Consider the following 21,888-nt stretch of genomic DNA (forward strand, 5'->3'; position numbering starts at 1 on the left):
AATTCTTAACCCACGGAGTGAGGTCGGGGATCCAGTCTTAGTCCTCATGGATACTAGTTGGGTTTGTTGCTGCTGAGGAATAGTGGGAACTCCTATTATTTTTCTTTTCAATCTTGTCTCTTGTTTTTGTTCCTCTTGTCTTTTTAAAATCTTTGTTTCTTGTAACTGTTTGACCTGCCTTGTTATTATATAGTCACAGGTTTTGAGCATGTTCCTTTGGAGAGAATGGTGGAACTTAATGGAATGGAATGAAGGGTTTCTTGGACTCTGAATTCTTAGTTATTAATGTATTTCTTAATTTCTTGATGAGTTAGGACCAGCGATGTGTGACATTTTTTGGCCTTTGCTCACCTGTAAGTAATCTGAAAGCTGTATTATTTTGTGGTTTATTTTACATTTCTCACAATGCCTTCAGTGCCTCCATTTTATTTGGTTATTAAAATGCATGTTACATAAGTTCCCTGGTAGCTCAGTGGGGTAAGGACCTGGCGGGGCAGGTTGCTGCTGCTGTGGCTTGGATTGCTACTGTGTGGCCTTGGGAACATCTACATGCTGCTGGCATGGCCAAAGGCAAAAAAGAAAAAAAAAGGCACCTTACATAAAAGGAATAATTTTAACTTTAGTCCTCCACTTTAATGGCTGTATTTTTTAATAATGATTTTTTATTTTTCCCATTAGTAAATTAGCTGATTTACTAACGGCTGTATTTTTTATATATGCTTATCTTTATTGTACTGTTTGATTCACATACGGAGTTCTTCCTTTGGGAAAGGGATGGTATACTTGGAATTTATTATCTGTCTATGCCTACCTGATTCTTGGGTATAACTTTACTTAATTCTCCTAAGAGTTTAACTGGTTTCTAAAAACTCCTTAGGTAGAAACAGACTCTTTCCACCACCTACCATTTAGTTGACAACTCTCATCACTTCAATGATTTTAGTTCTGTGTTCCTCCAAGTTGCTACTTGATATTAGCATTTCATTTTGGAGATGTGCGTATCACACAGAGGAAGTCCAAAGCTGTCTCTTGTATTTTCATAATTTCCATTATTCTGTCTATGGTCATGCCTTTAGCTATTAAATAGTTCTTAAATTGAAAGGCACTGGAATTCAGTTATTAAATACTGTGGATTCTGAAGATTTCTGGATTAAAATCCCACCTCTACCAGTTTTTCTTCATACAGTCTTTGATAAAACATTCGTTATTTCAATTACTTGGTATCATATCCTATACATGCTGAATATGAATTCTACTGCTTAGACTTTTTGTATCAAGTAAGTTAATATTCTTATAAAAAGTTTGTCAAATACACTGTGCATGACACAGTGTAGTTATTATGATTCAAAAGAGTAACATGAGTTAATCACTGGAAAAAGGAAAGTGAAAATCTTAGAAAGTGATTGGAGACTTCCATACTATTATTTTCCATAAAAATTATCTTTTGTAAAGTTATTTTCAGGTTAATCTAGAATATCTCAATGTTTTGAAGTCTTTTTGATAGAGTAAAAAGTTCCTCTGAAGTCAGTTTTTTTTTAATTTTTAAAATTTAATTTTTTAAATGGTCACACCCAGACTTCCCATCATGGCACAGCAGAAATGAATCTGTCTAGGAACCATGAGGTTGCAGGTTTGATCCCTGGCCTTGCTCAGTGGGTTAAGGATCTGGCATTGCCGTGAGTTGTAGTGTAGATCACAGACGAGGCTCAGATCTGGCATTGCTGTGCCTGTTGTATAGACCAGTGGCTACAGCTCTGATTAGACCCCTAGCCTGGGAACCTCCATATGCCGTGGGTACAGTCCTAAAAAGACAAAAAATAAAATAAAATAAAATGGTCGCACCCCTGTTACATGGAAGTTCCCTGGCCAGGGATCAAATCCCAGCTGCAGCTGTGGCCTACATGGCAGTGGCATATTGCTTGATCCTCTAACCCATTGTCCCTAGCTGGGGATTGAACCCATGCCTCCATAGCAACCTCAGCAGCTGCAGTCAGATTCTTAATCCACTTCGCCATAATGGGAAGTCAGTTTTTAAACATTTTGGAAAGTCCAATTAGCACTATGGATGTGGAAAACTTTTTGGGTCTAGAAAGTTATTTAGATAAGTGTCTCCTTGAGAAAAGTCTAGACTATTTTGTGTTGACAGTGATGTCTTTTTTCATATTTATAAGTTGCTTCAGATACTTTAGAGGTCTGAATAAGTGTTTGAAATCTTTGTTTTTTTCCATTAACGGTGTTTTCCTCAGAAAAGTAGAACACAATATGTTTTGATGCTTGTTTAAAAGTAGTGGTTGTTGGGAGTTCCTGTCATGGCTCAATGGTTAATGAATCTGACTAGGAACCATGAGGTTGTGGGTTCAATCCCTGGCCTTGCTCACTGGGTTAAGGATCCGGTGTTGCTGTGAGCTGTGGTGTAGGTCACAGACGTGGCTCAGATCTGGCATTGCTGTGACTCTGGCATAGGCCGGAGGCTACAGCTCTGATTCGACCCCTAGCCTGGGAACCTCCATATGCCACAGGAGAGGCTCTAGAAAAGGCAAAAAGACCAAAAAAAATAAGTAAATCAATTAATGTGATACAATCTTACCAACAGAATAAAGGGAAAAAACCCACATCTCAGTGTGATCTATTGATCATCTCAATAGACACAGAAGACTTTCAACAAAATGCAATACTCCTTCATGGTAAAAACACTTTTTAAAAAAAGTTAGTAGTTGTTACTTCCCATTAACCACGGAAGCAGACCACTATATAGTGTTATAGAATAACTTTTAAAATATAGTCACCAGTCTTCATTAAACATTAGCAGGACCCTTCAAGGATTCCAAGATCATGTCAGCATGCCGGGAACCACTGGACTATCAAAACCCAGACTCTGACTTCAAAACGTGTGGGACAAAATAAATACATGGGCCACATGGTGAAAGATTAGATATTATAACAGATCTTGAAATGAGGCTGGAGTTGAAAGAAAATCACTTCCTATTTGCCTTTTTGAAGGAACACTTGATAGGGCATATGGTGTTTTCTGTGGTTTTTAAATGAGTAAATTTCCTGAGAGAATATCAAGCATAATGAACACTTCTGTGAAGGCAAAAAATCAAGCCAACTTGAAGACGCACATATCTCAGTATGACTGAAAATATGGAATAGTTCACTGTGGTTAAAGGATGTGGTGCACGTAGAATAAAGGCAGAGAAAGTAATATGAAAATCTCTCTTAATTTTCAGTCCTGTCACTTTGAGTAGATTTTCACTACTAAATACCAAGTCACTTTGAGTAGCAGATTAAAGAATTTGGATTTTCTGGAGGTAAACTGGGAGCTATCAAAATATTTTGAGCAAAAGTCAACACTATGTGTCAGATGGACTTGGAAGCTATTACAATAATCAAGGGTAGTAACCATTCATTTAAAATAGTTCTTAGGCGGGTAGCTAGATGAATTATAAAAGAAAACATATATACAGAAGCACCAATAGCATCATAAACGGATAATTTTGCTTTTACTGTTGAGAAGCACTAAAGTCTAGAGGTAATTAATCTTCCTGTAGTTTGGTATGAGAGTAGAATTCACAAGTGAGCCTTCCTTGTTAAATAGATGCAAAAAGGAAGAAGCTGAGGCATAACTAAAAAAACCCAGAAATTCCAAGTAGTGAGCATGAGCAATAACAAAATTAAAATATATTATGAAAAACATAGTATAAGCCACATTGGAGATTGTAAAAAAAGATATGCATAAGAATTAAGGTTTAGAAAAATGGAACTGTATAGATAGATGAATGCAACACTTTTCTGGAAACAAATTATATTAAGAGCTAATAAAGAGCAAAACATAGAATAGTTTCTCCTATACAATGTATCAAAGCAAATTCTTTTTGTAAAATATTATATATCTATTAATTCATAACATTACTTAAGAAAATACCCAGTTTGTTACTCAATTTTCTAGGTTCTTTTTTTTGTTTTGTTTTGTTTTTGTTTTGCGGACAGAAGCAAGTTGCTTTTTCATCGGTAGATTCCTGGTTTCCTAGATACCCCAGAGATAGCGAGTCATAGAATTCTTGCACACAGAATCCTAAGCCTATTAATGTGGGAGGTATTGAACTATAGAGCAAAATGATTTCCCGATTTAAAATCCTGGGTGTTTATTTGATCAATTTTATTGTTCCTTCGTTTCTGGGATTATTTTAAAGTTGTGTGGGGAGTTTTCCCAGGTGACAGCCATAATTTTGGTTTCTACGAAATATTTAGCAGCACTGATTTCACTAGCATGCCTCCCACAAGAAAAATGTGGTTCTCCTTTACATCAGTGGTTAAGGAAAAATTCAGAGAATGAAACAAAACTTTGCAGGATAATGGTGCAATGTGTATTCATGGAGTATGTACTTACTTTTTGGGCCACGTGATGTCACTCTCGGCCGAGAAATTCTCGCTGATTCAAGACCAGCACCGCCATCTTTCAGGCTTTTGAAAGACGCTGCAGTCTTAAATAGTCTCTTGGTGCAGAGCAATGACGAACACAGCAGGATGAGACTGAAGGGATCAGAGGATTTCCTTCGGTTTTGAAAAATTTTTGCTAACTATAAAAAAGCTTGAATATTTGAAATGCTGTATCCAAGTCGAAGCGACAAAGGGGACCGGAATCTACTGCTACTGTTTATCATTTTCGCAGCCTGGGAGACCGGGAGCGGCCAGGTCCACTACTCAGTCCCCGAGGAAGCCAAACACGGCACCTTCGTGGGCCACATCGCCCAGGATCTAAGGTTGGAGCTGGCGGAGCTGGTGCCTCGTTTGTTCCAGTTGGATTCCAAAGGGCGCGGGGACCTTCTGGAGGTAAATCTGCAGAATGGCATTTTGTTTGTGAATTCTCGGATCGACCGGGAGGAGCTGTGCGGGCGGAGCCTGGAGTGCAGCATCCACCTGGAGGTGATCGTGGAGCGGCCGCTGCAGGTGTTCCACGTGGAGGTGGAGGTGAGGGACATTAACGACAACCCACCTGTGTTCCCCGCAACACAGAAGAATCTGTTCATCGCGGAATCCAGGCCGCTTGACTCTCGGTTTCCACTAGAGGGCGCGTCGGATGCAGATATCGGCGAGAACGCGCTGCTGACTTACAGGCTGAGCTCCAATGACTATTTCTCTCTGGACGTGCCGGCCGCCGACCGAGAGGTGACACCGCTGGGGCTGGTGCTGCGGAAACCTTTAGACAGGGAAGAGTCTCCGGAACTTCATTTAGTGCTCACAGCTACCGACGGAGGCAAACCCGAGCTGACGGGCACCGTCCAGGTACTCGTCAAAGTGTTGGACGCCAACGACAACGCCCCAGCCTTCGACAGAACTCTGTATGCGGTGAAATTACCGGAGAACGTGCCCAATGGGACGTTGGTGATGAAGCTCAACGCCTCAGATCTGGACGAAGGCTCGAATGGGGCTATTATTTATTCATTCTCTAGCGACCTATCTCCAGGCTTGAAATCTAAGTTCTCCATAGACCCCCTAAGCGGGGAAATTACGGTAACAGGACCCATCGATTTTGAAGAGAGGAAAGCCTACAAAATTCGAGTAGAGGCGACGGATAAAGGTCACCTGCCACTGACTGGTCACTGTACAGTTCTTGTGGAAGTTGTGGACACTAATGACAATGCTCCAGAGGTGACTATCAAGACGCTCTGGCTCCCTGTGAAAGAAGACGCACAGCTGGGGACAGTCATTGCTCTTATCAGTGTGATTGACCGAGATTCTGGTGCCAATGGGCAGGTGACCTGTTCCCTGGCACCCCAAGTCCCCTTCAAGCTGGTGTCCACCTTCAAGAATTACTATTCGCTGGTGCTGGACGGCACCTTGGACCGCGAGAGCGTGGCGAGCTACGAGCTGGTGGTGAGCGCGCGGGACGGCGGCTCGCCTTCGCTGTGGGCCACGGCCCGCGTGTCGGTGGAGGTGGGCGACGTGAACGACAACGCGCCGGTGTTCGCGCAGCCCGAGTACACGGTGTTCGTGAAGGAGAACAACGCGCCCGGCTGCCACATCTTCACGGTGTCGGCGCGCGACGCGGACGCGCAGGAGAACGCGCGGGTGGCCTACTCGCTGGTGGAGCGGCGGGTGGGCGAGCGCGCGCTGTCGAGCTACGTGTCGGTGCACGCGGAGAGCGGCAAGGTGTTCGCGCTGCAGCCGCTGGACCGTGAGGAGCTGGAGCTGCTGCAGTTCCGGGTGAGCGCGCGCGACGCGGGCGCGCCGCCGCTGGGCAGCAACGTGACGCTGCAGGTGTTCGTGCTGGACGAGAACGACAACGCGCCCGCGCTGCTGCCGCCGCCGCCGCCGTCGCCCTGGCCGCCGCACGGGTGGGCCGGGGGCGCGGGCGGCGGGGCGGGCGTGGTGAGGCAGCGGGTGGCGCGGTGGGTGGGCGCGGGCCAGGTGGTGGCGAAGGTGCGCGCGGTGGACGCGGACTCGGGCTACAACGCGTGGCTGTCGTACGAGCTGCAGGAGGAGGCGGCGGCGTCGGGGGGCGCGCGGAGCGCGTTCCGCGTGGGGCTGTACACGGGCGAGATCAGCACGACGCGCGCCCTGGACGAGGCGGACGCGGCGCGCCAGCGCCTGCTGGTGCTGGTGAAGGACCACGGCGAGCCGGCGCTGACGGCCACGGCCACCGTGCTGCTGTGGCTGGAGGACGGCGGCGCGGCGCCCAAGGCGTCTTCGCGGCTGGTGGTGGGCCCCGCGGCGGCGGCGGCGGAGGCGGCGCTGGTGGACGTGCACGTGTACCTGGTGGTGGCGATCTGTGCGGTGTCGAGCCTGCTGGTGCTGACGCTGCTGGTGTACACGGCGCTGCGGTGCTCGGCGCCGCGCGGCGAGGGCGCGTGCGTGCCCGGGCCGGCCCGGCTGGTGTGCTCGAGCGCGGTGGGCAGCTGGTCTTCGTCTCCGCGGCGGCGGCGGTGGCAGCGGCAGCAGGTGTGCTCTGGGGAGGGGCCGCCCAAGGCCGACCTCATGGCCTTCAGCCCCAGCCTGCCTCCGTGTCCTGTACCTGGAGATGTAACCAGTGATCCACAAGCTGTGGATTCCTCTGGGAAGGTGAGTTGCTCAAACATTTTCTTTACTTTTTTAAATGTATTTCTTTAGTCTTGAAAAATATTTTAATCATCCTATAAGGTACATTAAAATAGTTTTTTAATCCATTTGTTCTAGTTCTGCCAGAATGCTTAAGTTTATTTCCATATTGTGCATACTTAGCAAGCAACTTTTTTGTTTCGACTTGCAACTGTGAATCATTATAAACCTTACATTGAGCAGACAGTTCCTGAGTGCTGAATCCATTTTATTTAAAACCTGCTATGGGAATCATCTTGAATTCTTAACCCACTGCTGCCACTGTACCTGAAAGCTATTAGGTGAAAAAAAATGTAGTGATTACACATTCAGTAAACTGGGACACGGCTCTATCATTTATCTCTAAACTATGCATGGCATTTTTTTTAAAAAGAAACCAGCACTGTAATTTATTTAACTTCGACACAGACCCTGAAAGACTCCACAATGTCTCTCCTGCCCCCAGAGTGCTAAACCAGGGGTTGTCATGGAGCCAATCGGGCTTTTGATCCCTTGGTACAAAAGATGGTAAAGGGACCAACTGGACAGACTACCAGTCAGATAAGCATCTGTTAATAGATGAGACAGAATTCGTGTGGTATTTTAGTCTAATAATATAGTTTTTAAGCAACCCATGGCAGATGTATGCAGTAATCATTGCCTTGTTAATTTTGTAGTTTTCTACCTTTCCGTAAACTGTCTGGAGGCATGGTGGTCAGTACTAGTCAGTTTCAGTAACTTCAATAAGTAACTTCCAGGAGTTCCCGCTGTGGCACAGCAGAAATGAATCTGACTCTGTTAGTGAAAATGTGGTTGGATCCCTGGCCTTGCTCTGTGGTTCAGGGATCCAGTGTTGCCCTGAGTTGTGGTGTATGTCACAGACATGGCTTGGATCCTGCGTTGCTGTGGCTGTGGCTTGGGCATGGGCCTGCAGCTGTAGCTCCAATTCTACCTCTAGCCTGGGAACTTCCATAGTTCACAGTACAGCCCTAAAATCAGCCAATAAATTTTTAAAAAGTAGCTTACACTATATATAGAAAATAGTTGCCTTACTTTAGAAATATAATTTTGATATGTGTTTCAAATATAACTTGTTCCCACTTGTCCACATATATTTCTCTACATTGTCTGACAGTGTAGATCATAAAAAATGTTAAGTATCTTTTCTACACTTAGATAAGTTCTTGAAATTCATGTTTTATCTGATATTGAAGAACATAATTGTAGGTACTTTTTTTTCCCCTTCAAGAAGACTTTCTCACTTTATTGAAAATTTCTCTTGGTGATATAATACTTGGGCATTAAAAATATACCTACTTTCTGCACTTTAAATTCTCTTGAAATTCACTGTCTGGAACTTAATCAGTTTAGAGGAGGATTTATTTTTTCTTTCAATATTAAAAAAAAAAAATCTAGGGAGTTCCCGTCATTGTGCAGTGGTTAATGAATCCAACTAGGAACTATGAGGTTGTGGGTTCGATCCCTGGCCTTGCTCAGTGTGTTGAGGATCTGGTGTTGCCATGAGTTGTGGTGTAGGTCGCAGACGCGGCTTGGATCCTGTGTCGCCGTAGCTCTGGTGTAGGCTGGTGGGTACAGCTCCTATTCGACCCCTAGCCTGGGCACCTCCATATGCTATGGGAAGTGGCCCTGGAAAATGCAAAAAAAAAAAAAAAATCTAGAGATGAGTTTTGTGCCTTTAAAGTAGCTACCTGTTAAACTTTCATGTCTGGATTGTGGTCTGTGAGTTTCAGATTGGTGGTTCCTCACAGTCTCTTTAGGCCAAGCATTTATTTTCTTTTCTATTTTGTATTTTAAGAACTTCCTGTCTACTTATATTGCATTTTTGTAATATGATTTATGTTTCTACTCGAGGATTTTACTTTTTATTGTGTTTGGTACTTTATAAGGCATTTCTTAATTAAAAACTCGAGTAATATCAGGGAGTTCCCATCATGGCTCAATAGAAATGAATCTGACTAGCATCCATGAGGACACAGGTTCAATCCCTGGCCTTGCTCGGTGAGTTAATGATCTGATGTTGCTGTGAGCTGAGGTGTAGGTTGCAGATGTGGCTGGGATCCAGTGTTGCTGTGGCTGTGGTGTAGGCCACTAGCCTGGGAACCTCCATATGCCCTGGGTGCAGCCCTAAAAAGACAAAAACAAACAAACAACCAAACCAAACCAAAACAAAAGAACCCCAAAACCAGAGTGCCCTTTTAAGAACAGATCCACAGTACAACCATGAATGTGCAAGTAAAAATCACTTTAAATAAAACATTTCAGTACTTTGAGATTTTTCTCCAAAGAACACAGTTGGTATAAGCTACAATCTGTTTTTTCCATTTTATTTATTTCAAAATGTGAGTATTCTCTAAACTCCTGTAATAAAACTTGTCAATGTCTGTCAGCACAACTCACCTTTAATCCAGGTTTATACGTTAAATTAGCTCTGTCTTTGCACTTTTTCAGATTCCATATGCCACTGCAATCAGGCCCAGGTATTTGATTATGTTATATGGATTAAAAGATACTAGAAATGTCATTTCCTCCCCTTCCTGAAAAAAAAAAACAACTCCCACCACTCTTCTAACATCTTCGAGCTAGTATTATTCATTAAGTACCACTACATTTTCTATAGTTATAATTTTTTTCTTTATCACTGGTGGTTGTATTGGTATAATTGATAATCGAATCCCTTATACTTATTTTTATTCTTTTCCAAAATACGGGCTATCACAGTATGCAATTTTCAGATGATCAGTGAACACCTTAGTAATGAATTTATCCTGTGGGCCATCAGGAAGCATCAACACATTGGGATTCAGGGAATTTAGGATTCAAAATAGCTGGGAAGTTCAAAGTGGAGAGGTGAGAGCTTGGAAGACACTTTAGCATTTTGCCTAGTAACTGCCCTGCTGTGCATCAGTAGGTAACACTCCACAATTCAAGCCAGAATCATGAAGCCAATAATGAAGCTCCCCTGTGCCCACCCCTAAACTGTAGTTTCTGGATAGGGCTAACTAAATTATGACTCCAACTCAGACACTTTTGAGAGTGACGGGGGCACTATACAAATGTATACAAGACCACATAGAGCATATTCCAGGCAAGTTGGGGTCTATTGTCAGCCTATCCTCAGGTCTGACAGTGCCAACTGCTTGAGCCACATCTGGAGTCCTTACTGAACTTTCTGGTTCCCAAACACACCTCGACTTTCTCAATTAAGTAGTACTGGCAAATTTCCCATTCAGTTCTTCCTGAACATTCTGGTTCCCAGATATGCCTCAAGTTTCTGAATTAAGTAGTACTGGCATACCTTTCCTGTGATTCTTATCCAGTGAAGTTTTAGAAGCAATAATGGTATTGAGTTGGTTGGCAAAGCAAGTTCCTATTATTTGACAGGATGTAATTTAAAGACCATTACTTTTTATTTATTATTGGAATAATAATATGTTGGGACATTTATATTCTTACCTGGTTAAACATGCACTTTAACAGCAATGGAATTTAGTTTATATCATTACCTTGTGTTGAGATTATTAACAATGATAAACTTATTTTTAGACCCTATATAATAGCCAACACTGAACATTGCTATTTGAATGGATAAATTAACTTGTCATGTTTTTTAAGAAAATCATCACATTTTCATTCATGCTTTATAAGAAGAGTAACACTTACAATCAGAATTTGAAAAATATTGACACTAGAATCATTCTAAAGGAGCAGAGAAGTGTAAAAACATTTTAGTAGCATGCATATATTGATGAATCAAGTGCCCTCATTCTTGTAAATTTCCTTATTCACAAATGTTTTATTTTCAGATGTTAATAATTATGAGTTCAAAATTATTGATTTCTTTTAAAATACCTTCTATAATTCACAATATCATTAAAAACAAGAAATTAACCTTTGGATAACTAGAAGCTCCATTTTTCAGTTTCTCATGTTTGGAAAAAGAGAAATTTCAAGTTTTATCAGTATTAGAGGTATATTAATGGAGAATTTCATTTATTGAGTATTTGATTCCAAGAATTTTGAGAGTGAGAAAGTATTTTTACTGCGGGTGATGAAAACATTATTGACACTTATAAAAATTATGAGATAATGCCCAAACTGTGTTTCTGGGGTATTTGGAAAGTGTAAATATAACGATGAAATGAGTTGTCTCTGACCATAGAAATCATACATTTTGAATTATTTTCTTTTGAATCATAATTAGGATTCTTTTTGCCCTGTAAGATATATACCAAAAAAGTGAAATTTCTCCCTGTATAAATGATTTCTCAGTAAAAATATTGCTGTTTTCTTAAAGACAGGAACACCCCTCAGACTGCAGTAGCAATATGTAAAAGCTTTGTAGAGTGGCACTATTCTTAAGGTAATAATTTCCCCCAAGGAGCCAGTTTTATTCCTGAGAATTATGAAAATCATGTGTGGCTAAACTGAGCCCTGAGAATAACCACCACTTAGAGAGCACTCGTTCTCCTCTAGGTACTGTCCTTGGCGGCTAATATATCAGAATGCATGCAACTCCTGTATTACTATGAAGATGTCATAAATGTTAGGAAAGTGGAAACTAAGACAGAGAGAAGTTATTTTCCCTAAGTCTCCTACTTAGTCAGCTGGAGACTAGAAATCAGAACTGGGACATTTCTGATGCTGAAACCTGTGATCGTCTCTCTACCTTCTAGTGATGACTAGAATTTAGAAGTTGTAAATACCTCACAGAGAATTGAGATGGGTCTAAATATATTTAAGGTTTATTGAACATCAAAACTAGGTCATAGGAGAAGTGAGTTAAATGGTATCACTTGAAGAGACAAATCTGTTATCCAACAAAATTCTAGTACACCCAGTATTACACAAATATTAAGGGTGTTTCAAATTTAACTAGTGACAATCATGGTTAGGGACGCAGTTACTTCTCTGTGATTCTCCAAGAAAATGCTCCACCAGGGATTAGCCACTGTGAATACATGTGAATCTTTGAAAGTCCAGAGAGATACAAATATGCAGTATGTATGATATACACAAGATATATGTGAGTCTTCGGCAGTCCGTAGATATTCAAGTATGTAAAGATAGAATGAAAAGATGAGTTGTTAAACTCATGGAATTGTACTTACACATTAAGCCACCGGATGTCGCTGTCTTCCACAAAATGACCTCAGAACAAAGGCATAATCCTGTTTCTCAAGACGAAAGGAAAGAGCTGCACTCGGAGATCTCAGCCATTTCGATAAAATGCGATGCAACAAATCAAACAGGAAAAATCGGAGTTTATGCGTGTGTTCTCGACTGCCACGTCATTGATTTACAAAACAGACGGGGAAAGTATGATGTTGGTCTTCAGACGCTGTGGGCTGAGAACCCAAAACCTGCTTCTCTCCTTTCTGCTCCTCGCAGCCTGGGAGGCGGGGAGCAGCCACGTCCGCTACTCTGTCCCGGAGGAAGCCAAACACGGCACCTTCGTGGGCCGCATCGCCCAGGACCTGGGGCTGGAGCTGGCGGAGCTGGTGCCGCGCCTGTTCCGGATGGCGTCCAAAGGCGGCGGGGACCTTCTGGAGGTAAATCTGCAGAATGGCATTTTGTTTGTGAATTCTCGGATCGACCGGGAGGAGCTGTGCGGGCGGGGCTTGGAGTGCAGCATCCACCTGGAGGTGATCGTGGAGCGGCCGCTGCAGGTGTTCCACGTGGAGGTGGAGGTGAGGGATATTAACGACAATCCGCCTCTCTTCTCCGCCTCAGAGCAAAAGCTCTCAATTCCCGAATCTCGACTGCTTGACTCTCGGTTTCCTCTAGAAGGCGCATCTGATGCGGATGTTGGAGAGAACGCAATGCTTACTTACAGACTCAGTCCAAGTGAGTTTTTTGCTCTTGATATTATAAACAAAAAGGACAAAGGCAAATTTCCAGTGCTTGTTCTACGAAAACTGCTGGATCGTGAAGAAAATCCCCAGCTTCAGTTGTCATTAACCGCAACGGATGGAGGCAAACCGGAACTTACCGGATCTGTTACTCTGCTGATACTGGTGTTGGATGCCAATGATAATGCGCCCATATTTGACCGATCCCTTTATGAAGTTAAAATGCGTGAAAATTCAGCGAACCAAACGTTAGTCATAAGGCTGAATGCATCTGATGCAGATGAAGGAATAAACAAGGAAATAATATATTCATTTAGCTCTTTGGTCCCACCCAGCATAAGAAGTAAATTTCTAATTAATGAAAGCACAGGAGAAATAAGAGTCAATGATGCAATTGACTTTGAAGATAGTAACACTTATGAAATTCATGTAGATGTTACAGATAAAGGACAACCACCTATGGTTGGTCATTGCACCGTCTTAGTGGAAATACTGGATGAAAATGATAATTCACCTGAGGTGATTATCACTTCCTTGGCTCTTCCAGTGCGAGAGGATGCGCAGGTGGGCACCACCATCGCCTTGATCAGCGTATCGGACCGTGACTCGGGTGCCAATGGGCAGGTGACCTGCTCTCTGATGCCCCACAGCCCCTTCAAGCTGGTGTCCACCTTCAAGAATTACTATTCGCTGGTGCTGGACGGCACCTTGGACCGCGAGAGCGTGGCGAGCTACGAGCTGGTGGTGAGCGCGCGGGACGGCGGCTCGCCTTCGCTGTGGGCCACGGCGCGCGTGTCGGTGGAGGTGGGCGACGTGAACGACAACGCGCCGGTGTTCGCGCAGCCCGAGTACACGGTGTTCGTGAAGGAGAACAACGCGCCCGGCTGCCACATCTTCACGGTGTCGGCGCGCGACGCGGACGCGCAGGAGAACGCGCGGGTGGCCTACTCGCTGGTGGAGCGGCGGGTGGGCGAGCGCGCGCTGTCGAGCTACGTGTCGGTGCACGCGGAGAGCGGCCAGGTGTTCGCGCTGCAGCCGCTGGACCGCGAGGAGCTGGAGCTGCTGCAGTTCCGGGTGAGCGCGCGCGACGCGGGCGCGCCGCCGCTGGGCAGCAACGTGACGCTGCAGGTGTTCGTGCTGGACGAGAACGACAACGCGCCCGCGCTGCTGCCGCCGCCGCCGCCGTCGCCCTGGCCGCCGCACGGGTGGGCCGGGGGCGCGGGCGGCGGGGCGGGCGTGGTGAGCCAGCGGGTGGCGCGGTGGGTGGGCGCGGGCCAGGTGGTGGCGAAGGTGCGCGCGGTGGACGCGGACTCGGGCTACAACGCGTGGCTGTCGTACGAGCTGCAGGAGGCGGCGGCGGCGCCGGGGGGCGCGCGGAGCGCGTTCCGCGTGGGGCTGTACACGGGCGAGATCAGCACGACGCGCGCCCTGGACGAGGCGGACGCGGCGCGCCAGCGCCTGCTGGTGCTGGTGAAGGACCACGGCGAGCCGGCGCTGACGGCCACGGCCACCGTGCTGCTGTGGCTGGAGGACGGCGGCGCGGCGCCCAAGGCGTCTTCGCGGCTGGTGGTGGGCCCCGCGGCGGCGGCGGAGGCGGCGCTGGTGGACGTGCACGTGTACCTGGTGGTGGCGATCTGCGCGGTGTCGAGCCTGCTGGTGCTGACGCTGCTGGTGTACACGGCGCTGCGGTGCTCGGCGCCGCGCGGCGAGGGCGCGTGCGTGCCCGGGCCGGCCCGGCTGGTGTGCTCGAGCGCGGTGGGCAGCTGGTCTTCGTCTCCGCGGCGGCGGCGGTGGCAGCGGCAGCAGGTGTGCTCTGGGGAGGGGCCGCCCAAGGCCGACCTCATGGCCTTCAGCCCCAGCCTGCCTCCGTGTCCACTACCAGATGGGGAAGTCGGAGAGCAGTCTACTGGAGGCGACACTTCTAGCAAGGTGGGTTATTGCTTTTTTATTTACATATTTTGTTTTGTGAATATTTTATTTCGCCGCTTTCCCCCCTCAAATTTATGTCTTGTAATATCTCCATTCTTTGTCTAAATAGCATATACTTCTATGATACCTCAAATATTTCTTGTAGTATCTTTTGTAATATAGCTTATTCCGAAAATTCATTTTTTATTTTGTTTACAGTACACCGTGCATCAATTTTTCCTGGGTGCTTCAATGTTTACTATATGCCATTTATTCTGAATTTATGTTATTTTCCAGTACAAATATTTGATGTAGTTTGCAGGTTTTGTTTTTTCATAAACCTGTATCTTTTTATTTTACAAATATTTGTAATGTTTGTATTTTTTAATTTAATTTTTAAATCTAAAAATTGAAATGACTCTATTACATCAACAATATGACTGCTATGATCAGTTTCCTTCATGGTGAAATTGTAGGTTTTGCTCCCTAAATAAATAATACGTGTAGTGCAACATAACTTATAATGCATACTAGAACCTCAGTATTTAGACTTTATTCATAATAGTAAAGTATGTAGAGTGTAGGCTCATTCATAGAAAATGTCCTAATCTATGGAATTAAGTGGAGTATTTTGACCTTAAAATGGTTTTCATTTTTATTTCAGTTTTTCACTAATTTTTAAAAACTAGTTTTAGCCTGATAATATCTTCCATTGACTCTGTTATTAAGATATATATTTTTTAAAAAAAAACTTTATGGACAGTTTAATTCAATTCAGAATTATTGAAATTTTAGGGTGAAACCATGAATTAACATTCTTGCCAAAAAGGGAATTAGTCCATTTCTTTTAAAACTATTATATCTTATTTTTATAACCATGTTAATATACTACTTTTAAGAGGGTATTAAAATGAGGCTAATCATAAATATTCCTTAGCTTTTGGTGGCAGTTTTTCTGATAGTCTGTTTCAGGATGAGTAAGGAACCCATAGTTTTACTAGTATATAGTATAATAATTTTAGCCTTGGAATGTGGGTGTTTTAAAACTATCTTTCACCTGTGCTTAATCAATGAAACAACTCTTTAAACCAAATGGAATAGACTTTCAACATGAGGTTATTCTCAAAGGGAGTGGAGTATTTGAATCAGCAAACATGAGGAGGTTTACTTCGTAGCCATGCTTTTTTTCTGAATTTAGTCACCACCATGTGCTAAAGTTTTTCCTGCTCTTCTTTAGGCAAATATTTTGGTCTTAAATTTATGGCTTCCACCATTAATAAAAGAATGAGTAGTTAGAATTATAAATCTTTGGCATATAGTTATAATTATTGAGTCGCTATTTTTTTAAATGTTCAAAGTAAACACTGTAACTCACTTTTTAAAAAAACCTGAGATTTTCTTGGGTAAACCATTTATAAATTTTTTTTTAGGTAGGGAAATTTGGGATTTTCCCATTGGCTGCTGTCTTACCTAAAAGATTTCAAATAGTGCATAGTTGGTTCCTTAACTGTCTTGAATGAAAATGATTAAAATATTTTTCTAAAACTATACTGATAAACTTTATTGCAATTGATAACAATTGTTATGCAAATTTCAGTGTTAAAAAATTTGGGTAAAAATGGAAAATAAAATTGAGTGATTAAATGAAATTTAGAAAACTCACTACACCCTAATCTTAAACAAATTTTAAACCAATTCTGGAATAAAATGGGTATAAACAAAGTGACAAATACAACTTGAAATCATAATTAATGAGTTTTGGGGGGAGGGGATTAGAAAGACTATTTTTACAAGAAGCAACTGATATAATGCAAATTTAAGTTTTCCTTTAGGATGGAAATTTCAACATTAACCCTGAGTAGAAATAGTATTTGGTTTTTTTTGAAAGCAATGTTTTATTATTATTCAGTAGACACATTGGCACAGTTGCTAGTACAAGCAGATATCTTCTGGACCTATTCAAGTTATTCAAATGAAACATTAGAAATTAATCCATAACTGTTATGTGCAAATTTGTGTTTGCTAAAGCCACTGGATATGGTGTACTCTAGTCAGCAAAAATAGCCTATTTTATCAAATCTAAGAACTGACTTGGAAAAAGATTCATATTTTTAGGAAAGAAAAAAGCTGGCAATTATCATTGTAAGACCAATTGCAGGATGTTAGATACAGTATATGAAAAAGAAATGTTTAAATGAGACAAAGATAAATACGCTTTGTATATCCAGGATTGAGTACTTGCCAAATTCATTAACATCGAGGCTAATAAATTTTTGGACAAACTGATAAGCAGCTTGCATATGAGCAGTGTTTTGAAACAACCACATGTTGAGCTGATAATTTAGAGAACTGGCATTTTGAGTTATCTTCTACACAACTGGACTAAATGTTTAGAATAATTTGACATAATATAAGGATAAAGTAAGATAAAAAATTAGTGTTACCAACTGAGTAAACTTAATAAGAGGCCATTAAAATAATCAATTTCTAGAAGTCTAAAAAGTCATATCACTAGTAACCTACAAACATTTTTTTTTATGTTCGTATGCATAATATAGTTAGTGCTGTAGTATGTTCTCTTAGATGTCTAGACTCAAGATAAAACTCTTCCTGGAATTCTAATTTGTAAAACCAAAACCAAACCACATTTAAAGAGCTAGTGGTCACACATAAGGATTTAATGAAAGAATTAAAGTCCTACAAAGAAAAACATGGACCATTATGAAGCAACCGCAAATGAAACGAAATATAAATGGGGAAAAAAGTAGTATAAACGGCAAACGCACTTCCACTTTGAGCCACAGGATGTCGTTGTTCTCCAAGGAGAGGATTGTTCAAATCTGAAGAAATAAAGATTACCCCGGACCAGAAAGACTCGCCACGATTCCAAGCCTTTAAAGACTATAAGCACACTCGCACTGTTAAGATCAGCTGGGATATCAGGAACAAAGACTCAAAAGAAAGGTCTCAGAAGGACTACATGTTTCTACCCTTGAAATGGTGATTTACTAATCGGAAGAGAAGCAAGATGTTAGCTTCAGGACCAGGTGGCCAAGGATCCCCGCGCCTCCTGCTCTCGCTTCTGCTCCTCGCAGCCTGGGAGGCGGGGAGCGGCCATACCCACTACTCGGTCCCCGAGGAGGCCAAACACGGCACCTTCGTGGGCCGCATCGCCCAGGACCTGGGGCTGGAGCTGGCGGAGCTGGTGCCGCGCCTGTTCCGGATGGCGTCCAAAGGCGGCGGGGACCTTCTGGAGGTAAACCTGCAGAATGGCATTTTGTTTGTGAATTCTCGGATCGACCGGGAGGAGCTGTGCGGGCGGAGCCTGGAGTGCAGCATCCACCTGGAGGTGATCGTGGAGCGGCCGCTGCAGGTGTTCCACGTGGAGGTGGAGGTGAAGGATATTAACGACAACCCGCCTGTGTTTCCAGCAACAAACAAAAATCTCTTCATTTCTGAAACTAGGGCTGTTGACTCTCACTTTTCACTAGAGGGCGCCACGGATGCAGATATCGGGGCGAACGCTCAGCTGACTTACAGACTGAGCCCCAATGAATATTTCTCTCTGGAAGCACCGACCAGCGAGGAGCAGGTAAAACCGCTCGAACTAGTATTAAAAAAACCTTTGGACAGGGAAGTCACTTCAGAGCTTCTTTTGGTGCTCAAAGCAACGGATGGGGGCAAACCTGAGCTGACAGGCGCTGTTGAGTTACACATCACAGTGCTGGATGTGAACGACAATGCTCCAGTGTTTGACAAAGCAGTTCATCGTATAAAATTACTGGAAAATGCAAGAAATGGTACACTGGTTGTTAGACTTAACGCCTCAGATTTGGACGAGGGTTCAAACAGCCACGTTCTTTATTCCTTTGCAAATGATGTCTTCTCTAACACAGAAGCCTCTTTTCGCATAGATTCTAACAGTGGAGAAATAAAAGTAAATGGAAAAATAGATTTTGAAGAAACTAAATTATGGAAACTTCAAATAGAAGCAGTTGACAAAGGAAATCCCCCAATGTTTGGTCACTGCACAGTCTTGGTAGAAATCTTGGATGTCAACGATAATGCTCCGGAGTTGCTAGTGACTTCGTTATTGCTTTCTATTCCAGAGGATGCTCCACTGGGGACAGTCATTGCTCTAATTAGTGTAACTGACCGTGACGCCGGTGAAAACGCTCAGGTGACCTGCTCTCTGATGCCCCACAGCCCCTTCAAGCTGGTGTCCACCTTCAAGAATTACTATTCGCTGGTGCTGGACGGCACCTTGGACCGCGAGAGCGTGGCGAGCTATGAGCTGGTGGTGAGCGCGCGGGACGGCGGCTCGCCTTCGCTGTGGGCCACGGCCCGCGTGTCGGTGGAGGTGGGCGACGTGAACGACAACGCGCCGGTGTTCGCGCAGCCCGAGTACACGGTGTTCGTGAAGGAGAACAACGCGCCCGGCTGCCACATCTTCACGGTGTCGGCGCGCGACGCGGACGCGCAGGAGAACGCGCGGGTGGCCTACTCGCTGGTGGAGCGGCGGGTGGGCGAGCGCGCGCTGTCGAGCTACGTGTCGGTGCACGCGGAGAGCGGCCAGGTGTTCGCGCTGCAGCCGCTGGACCGCGAGGAGCTGGAGCTGCTGCAGTTCCGGGTGAGCGCGCGCGACGCGGGCGCGCCGCCGCTGGGCAGCAACGTGACGCTGCAGGTGTTCGTGCTGGACGAGAACGACAACGCGCCCGCGCTGCTGCCGCCGCCGCCGCCGTCGCCCTGGCCGCCGCACGGGTGGGCCGGGGGCGCGGGCGGCGGGGCGGGCGTGGTGAGGCAGCGGGTGGCGCGGTGGGTGGGCGCGGGCCAGGTGGTGGCGAAGGTGCGCGCGGTGGACGCGGACTCGGGCTACAACGCGTGGCTGTCGTACGAGCTGCAGGAGGCGGCGGCGGCGCCGGGGGGCGCGCGGAGCGCGTTCCGCGTGGGGCTGTACACGGGCGAGATCAGCACGACGCGCGCCCTGGACGAGGCGGACGCGGCGCGCCAGCGCCTGCTGGTGCTGGTGAAGGACCACGGCGAGCCGGCGCTGACGGCCACGGCCACCGTGCTGCTGTGGCTGGAGGACGGCGGCGCGGCGCCCAAGGCGTCTTCGCGGCTGGTGGTGGGCCCCGCGGCGGCGGCGGCGGAGGCGGCGCTGGTGGACGTGCACGTGTACCTGGTGGTGGCGATCTGCGCGGTGTCGAGCCTGCTGGTGCTGACGCTGCTGGTGTACACGGCGCTGCGGTGCTCGGCGCCGCGCGGCGAGGGCGCGTGCGTGCCCGGGCCGGCCCGGCTGGTGTGCTCGAGCGCGGTGGGCAGCTGGTCTTCGTCTCCGCGGCGGCGGCGGCGGCAGGGGCAGCGGGTGTGCTCTGGAGAGGGGCCGCCCAAGGCCGACCTCATGGCCTTCAGTCCTAGTGTTCCTCCTGGTTCGACTTCTGGAGATACTGGAGACCAACAGGAGTTTTGCGAGAATGTAAGTACAGCAATTCTGGGATGTATCATGCCTCTTTATATCAGTCATGGAGTAGTACACCAACAAATTACTCTAAGTCTATTGGTTCAGTTTTTTGTTGTGATTAGCTTGCTTTGGTTTATTCAAAAGCACTCTGCTTTGAAGTCCAGCCATTTTTATTACTTTTCACCGCAGTCTTCTTGGGCACATGGGGAATATTACCTAGTTGGCAGAAATAATTATAGTAGTAGCAATAGTAACAACGAGATAGATGGCTTCCTGTAATTGAGCAAGGCTAAGTCAGCCAGGAAGGAGACAAAGATCGCGGATGAGAACGGCGGATGTGAGTAAGGCTCAGTTTCCCACTTCTCAATTTTGCCGGTAAGTTCATTCTTCCTATTCATTTTTTATTCTAATTGGCCTCCTCCACTCACGTGTTTATACCTTCAAAATTACCATAATAATGCATAGTTCCCCAAGTCGGTTAATTTGAGTTGACACATATTTACCTATGTGTAATCTGTCGGTTTGTGTATTCCTGATGGGATGGGTTATTAAAGCGACCGCATTTTATAAATGATTTTTTTTTCTTTATAATCGGTAGGATGCATCTTTGAGATGGTAGGTAGAATTTCAGCATTTCCTATGGGGATGACTTTGTCTTTTAATCCCCTCAGAATTTAATCTCATTCTCTTCATAGTCTCGGGTGCTTCATATGGAACATTTTAATTTTTTCTATATAATGATGGTTAGCTAATTGCCTGTTGAATTCATTGCTGCTCTCCTCCACATTAATTTGTTTTACTCTTTTATTTGGAAGATTTATTTGAGCATTGACCATACTTAAAATTCTTCCATTCATAATGATATATGAAGATTTTTTAGGGTAGGAAACGTCGCACTTTTTGTGCTTTGAATTTAAAAAATATCTGCCTGGAATTCCTCTGTGGCTCAGAGGGTTAAGGTCCCACTGTTGTCTCTGTGCAGATGTGGGTTTGATCCCTGGCCTTGCTCAGTCAGTCCTAAGGAAACTGCAGAGTTGCTGCAAGTTGTGGGGTAGACCTGCAAATGTGGCCTGGATCTGGTGTGGCCATGGCTGTCGCAAAGGCCTGCAGCTGAAGATCTAAAGTTCCATATGCCACAGGTGGGGTGGTAAAGAGAAAAGAAAAAAGAAAGATCTCTTATATGGGGAATAGTGATACAGCAGAATACAGCAGAAGCCTGTATTCACCCCTCTACTTGGTCCTGAAATGACATTGCTTTAAATAGTTTAAGCATAACAACCACGGAATATCTATAAAGGCACTTCCATTTGACAGTGGTGCTACTGATCTCATTTCAGAATTTAACATTGTGTACTTAAATTTTTTTAACACTATGTACTTTCGACATATTTGATGCAAACTTTTTTGTCCCAATGCTATATTCATGGGAATTTTTTTCTTTAAAAGGAACTTGAAATTAGAGCTATAGGGGTGTGAATCAAATAATGTGAATGTTAATTTTATCATTTTTAGCTCAAATGTACAAATTAAGGATTCTTTAATTGTGCTGTGTGGAGACATACATTGTATATG

The 21,888-nt window shown here is 44.7% G+C and overlaps 4 protein-coding genes and 1 pseudogene across 5 annotated transcripts in view; all 5 read left to right on the forward strand.

Moving 5' to 3' along the window:
* LOC100621803 (protocadherin alpha-2) overlaps nt 1–21,888 on the forward strand; it is a 188,123-nt gene that overhangs the window by 43,483 nt on the left and 122,752 nt on the right.
* Nucleotides 1–21,888, forward strand: part of LOC100621701 (protocadherin alpha-C2) — a 210,058-nt gene that overhangs the window by 34,902 nt on the left and 153,268 nt on the right. The window contains exon 1 of one of the 2 annotated variants that reach the window (XM_021084895.1): nt 2,530–7,062. The exons of the other annotated variant lie outside the window; for it this stretch is intronic. Coding sequence (XP_020940554.1) covers nt 4,606–7,062 — 2,457 coding nt within the window. The 5' untranslated portion in view covers nt 2,530–4,605. Of the gene's footprint in view, nt 1–2,529; nt 7,063–21,888 lie in introns of those variants that run through there. 2 annotated transcript variants of the gene reach the window in all.
* LOC100738826 (protocadherin alpha-6) overlaps nt 1–21,888 on the forward strand; it is a 158,831-nt gene that overhangs the window by 14,189 nt on the left and 122,754 nt on the right.
* Nucleotides 9,162–21,888, forward strand: part of PCDHA11 (protocadherin alpha 11) — a 165,995-nt gene continuing 153,268 nt past the window's right edge. Inside the window, 2 exon segments of the mRNA XM_021084899.1 lie at nt 9,162–14,738; nt 14,740–14,876. Of these exon segments, the coding sequence (XP_020940558.1) occupies nt 12,330–14,738; nt 14,740–14,876 (2,546 nt within the window). The 5' untranslated portion in view covers nt 9,162–12,329.
* On the forward strand, nt 14,883–20,855 carry LOC106509584 (annotated as a pseudogene).

The sequence above is a fragment of the Sus scrofa genome, chromosome 2 (assembly GCF_000003025.6).
Source record: "Sus scrofa isolate TJ Tabasco breed Duroc chromosome 2, Sscrofa11.1, whole genome shotgun sequence".
Classification (NCBI taxonomy): Eukaryota; Metazoa; Chordata; class Mammalia; order Artiodactyla; family Suidae; genus Sus; species Sus scrofa.